The 4,253-nt window shown below is 24.4% G+C and overlaps 3 protein-coding genes across 3 annotated transcripts; 2 read left to right on the plus strand and 1 right to left on the minus strand.

Annotated features, from left to right (window-relative positions):
- Positions 1-180: 180 nt before the first annotated feature.
- Positions 181-519, minus strand: ENU1_166510 (hypothetical protein; the record flags this gene model as incomplete). Its single annotated transcript, XM_008861011.1, has 2 exons — positions 181-280; positions 356-519. The coding sequence occupies 2 exons, from the start codon at positions 517-519 to the stop codon at positions 271-273; spliced, it is 174 nt and encodes a 57-aa protein (XP_008859233.1). The 3' UTR covers positions 181-270.
- Positions 520-1,594: 1,075 nt separating this feature from the next.
- ENU1_166520 (oligopeptidase A, putative) lies at positions 1,595-3,727 on the plus strand (the record flags this gene model as incomplete). Its single annotated transcript, XM_008861012.1, has 1 exon — positions 1,595-3,727. The coding sequence occupies one exon, from the start codon at positions 1,595-1,597 to the stop codon at positions 3,725-3,727; it is 2,133 nt and encodes a 710-aa protein (XP_008859234.1).
- Positions 3,728-3,911: 184 nt separating this feature from the next.
- Positions 3,912-4,228, plus strand: ENU1_166530 (hypothetical protein; the record flags this gene model as incomplete). The annotated part of the gene is made up of 1 exon (XM_008861013.1): positions 3,912-4,228. A coding segment is annotated over one exon (317 nt), but the record flags the coding sequence as incomplete, so codon positions are not given.
- Between the last annotated feature and the right edge of the window lie 25 nt (positions 4,229-4,253).

Below are 4,253 nucleotides of genomic sequence, written 5' to 3' on the forward strand. Positions count from 1 at the left end.
AAGATTAATGCTGCTGCTAAAATTGCTGTCAGTAAGAAAGCTCATTAATTGAATTTGGGGATATATTATTGTATTAAAGAATTGGTTTATTTTTTTTTAATATTAATTAATTTATTACAATAAAAAATAACCTTTGTAAGTATTATTTAAAATAATCTTTAATTAATTTATTAATATTATTTAATAGACAGGTTTAAATGCTGACATTCCTCTTGAATTTCTTTTTTCTATTGGACTTTGTCTAAAATCATTTATTCCTTTCTTTTTTTCTTATATAGAACTTTTCTTATTAAAAAAGAAATAATATATTAACTTATTAATTTATTCTTTTTAAAATAAAAATATATGAACAAACGGAATTGTTGGATCTTCAGTTAAACGTGGTGTTATAACTTCATTTTGTAATGTTTTATTTTGAAATTGATTAATTATTTCTTGTCTTTTTCTTAAAGCTTCAACCGCTTTATCAATTTTTCCTTCATCAATCAACTTTTCAAATTCTTCTCTAGAAATATTCATGAGTTTGAGATTCTTAGTAGATTTAAGTTAATATTAAAAAAATTAATTTTTTAAAATTAAGAGAGTTGATACAAATGAAAAATAAATGATTCTAAGAAACTTGTATTTCACAATTTATTAGTTTTGAGTGGAGAATAGTTTTATTCTTATGAATTATCATATTAAAATAAAACTTTTAATTGTCGTTTATTTCTTTAACAATTAGAAAATGGTTGTTGTAGTAAACAAATAATAAGAAAATAATAAAAAATTTAAATTTACTAAAAGAGGGTTATCAGAATCAATTCAGTTATTAATTTAATTGATTAATTAAGATAAAATAAGTTAATAAGTAACTATGAAATATACTTCTCTCTGAGAAAATACAAAAAGTCTTTTACAAAAAGCCAAAAATATTATTTGTCTTAAAACAAATTATAAAAACAAACACCTCCATTAAAAAATTGTTTTAAAAAATATTATAAAAAGTTCGTTAGTATATTAGTATTTAATTAAAGAATAAAGAACATATAACAATTATTATTGAAGAAGAAGGAAATAAATTTGGAGGATATGTTAATTAAACATTTGTGATGTTGATGGTTATTTTATAAATGATTTAAAACCATTTGTATTTTCATTAAAACCAAAAGGAAAGTTTGATATTATATTTAAATTAAATGTTAATAAAAAAACTTTTGCTTTTAGGTGGTTTAGTTAATTTCATAAGTTTTTGTTTTCTTTTGGAAATACTGGAATGTAGTTCTCAAAGAAAAGTATAAAACAAATCAAAGGTTAGTTATTGAAGGTTTGAAGAGAATTAGTTTTGGATTTAATTACAATTCTAATTTTACTCCAAACAGATTTATTGTTATTAAAACAAAAAATTACTTTTAATATTTTTGTTATTTGACTTTTTATTTATATATGTGCTTCTTGACTGATCAAACAATTAATGAAAATGATATTTTAGAACATTTTAATTGTATGTTCTTTTGAAGAATATTTCTAAGAATTTCTTTCAATACTCTTGAATTTTTGTTAAAAATGTAAAAATTAAAAAATTAGATAAAACTTAAAAATGTTATAGAAATAAATGCTATTGATTTTTGAACTTTTTATTTGTGGTGTTGTGGCACAATTATGCAACACGAACACATGCACTGAAAGAACTGGAAAAGAAAATAATAAAACAACCAAAATGGAACATCCATTCTTAGACCAAACAGTTCCTGTAAACTTTACCAAATTAAAACCTGAGTATGTTGTTTGTGATGTTAATGAAGCAATAAAACAATGTCAAGAACAGATTAACCAAATTAAAAACATTAAATTTGAAGAAGTTTCATTTGAGAATGTTGTGAGAGCATTTGATAATGCAACAATTGTCATAGATAATGTTATGTTAAAGTTAGAAGTATTAGTATCATGTAGGTCAGATATTGAAGAATATAGAAAAGCATATGATGAAATTCTCCCTAAAGTAACAGAATTTAGAGCAGCCCTTCATAGTGATGAAGTTATGTTTTCATTAGTTAAAAAGGTATATGAAAACAAAGAGAAATTAGAAGATGATCAAAAAAGACTTGTAGAAGAGAAGTATGAAGACTTTATTGAAGGAGGAGCAAATTTAAATAAAGAGGATAAAACAAAATTAGTTGAATTAACAAAAGATATAACACGATTAACAAAAGATTTTTCTAATAATTTAATAGATGCAGTAGATAAATACACGACGTATATAGAAGATAAAAGCAAATTAGAAGGAATTCCAGAAAATATTATTGAAATGTATAAAAAAGAAGCAGAAGAAAGAAAAAAAGAAGGATATATTATTACATTGAAAGTACCATCCTATTTTCCTGCTATTAAATATTGTAAGAATGAAGAATTAAGGAAAGAATTATTTATTCAATATAATAAATTATGTAGTGAAGGTCAATTTGATAATACAAAGTTAATTCAAGAAATTATTGAAAAAAGACAAAAGTATGCAGAATTACTCGGATTTCATGACTTTAGTGATTTAGTTACTAAAAGAAGAATGGTTAAAAGTGGAACAAATGCAATTGAATTTATTAATCAATTACATGATAAAGTTCAAAGCTTCTTTTATAAAGAAGAAGAGGAGTTAAAAGAATTTAAAAAAGAAAAATCTGGTAATAATCAATTAGAACCATGGGATGTAAATTATTATATTGAATTGATGAAACAAGAAAAATATAGTTTCAATGAAGAAGAGTTTAGAGAATATTTTACAGAGGAGTCTGTCTTTGGTGGATTATTTGAAATATATAAAAGATTATATGGAGTTTCATTTAAATTAAATAAAGAAGTCCAAGGGTGGCATAACGATGTTAAATACTATGAAGTACTAGAAAAAGATGGTAGTGTTATTGGTGGAGTCTATTTTGATTTATATCCAAGAAAAGGAAAACGTTCAGGTGCTTGGGAAGAAATGTTAAGAGTAAGTTATGAAAATGAAAATGGTACTTTTATTAAACCATTAGGTATTGTTTGCACTAATATTACACCACCAATTAATGGTATTGCAAGATTAAATCATGATGAAGTAGAAACAATATTCCATGAAAGTGGTCATTTAATGCATACCTTGTTTAGTAAACAACGTTATGCTTCTTTAGCTGGTACAAATGTAGCATGGGACTTTGTAGAATTACCAAGTCAAATAATGGAAAATTGGACATTTGAAAGAGAGGCATTAGATTTATTCTCACAGTTTGGAAACGTTAAACCAATACCAAAAGAGTTATTTGATAAAATGTGGAAAGCAAAGAATTATATGTCTGCATATTACACAATGAGACAATTAAGTTTCGGTAAAATTGATTTAGAGATTCATAGAAATTATTTAACAAGTGGATTATCGTTAGACGATTTTATTTATCAAAAAGAAAAAGACTACAAATATCATTTTAATATTAAAACATTTTCTATCATTAGAACTTTCCAACATCTTTTCGCTAATTTTATTGGATATGCATGTGGCTATTATTCTTATAAATGGGCTGAAAGTATTAGTGCTGACGCTTTTGAATATTTCAAAGAAAATGGTATTTTCAATCAGTCAATTGCAAGTAAATTTAGAACAAATATTCTTTCAATGGGTAATTCAAAACCTGCTGATGAATTATATAGAAATTTCAGAGGAAGAAATCCAGATTTTACTGCTTTATTAAGAAGATCTGGTTTAATTGAAAAGAAATAATTCAAAATCCCTTTTTTTCATTCGTTCGTTTTTATCTATTGATTGTAAACAGAGGTTCTTTTGAAACGACCTTTTTCTTTTTTCTTTTTTATTCCTTAGTTTCTAAAAAGATAGATAAACAAGTTACTGAGGTTGAAACGAACCATTCCTACATAATCAACAAAGCAAATCTAACTACTTTATTATGTTAATCATTTTCTTATTTACATTATTTACTCTGATTATTGCTACTCCAATATCATGTAATTCTTACCAATCTCATTCAGACTCACATTCTGCCTCACAAACAGATATTGAATTAAATATGAGTTTTGGGTGTTATTATATTGTAACTAGTCAAACTACATTCAAATCTATTAGTGGAGAAGGAACAGTTGTTATCAACGGAGAAATCAATGTTACTGTAAATGATTATAAAGGAGGAATTATTCAATTAAATAATGAAAAGGCGAAAGTTATAATTGTTCAAACTTCAGATTTATCTAACTCTGCTAACTCTAAGTATCAAAAGAAAATAGTTGGAAAG

The sequence above is a fragment of the Entamoeba nuttalli genome (genome assembly GCF_000257125.1).
Source record: "Entamoeba nuttalli P19 unplaced genomic scaffold asmbl_7185, whole genome shotgun sequence".
Lineage (NCBI taxonomy): Eukaryota > Evosea > Mastigamoebida > Endamoebidae > Entamoeba > Entamoeba nuttalli.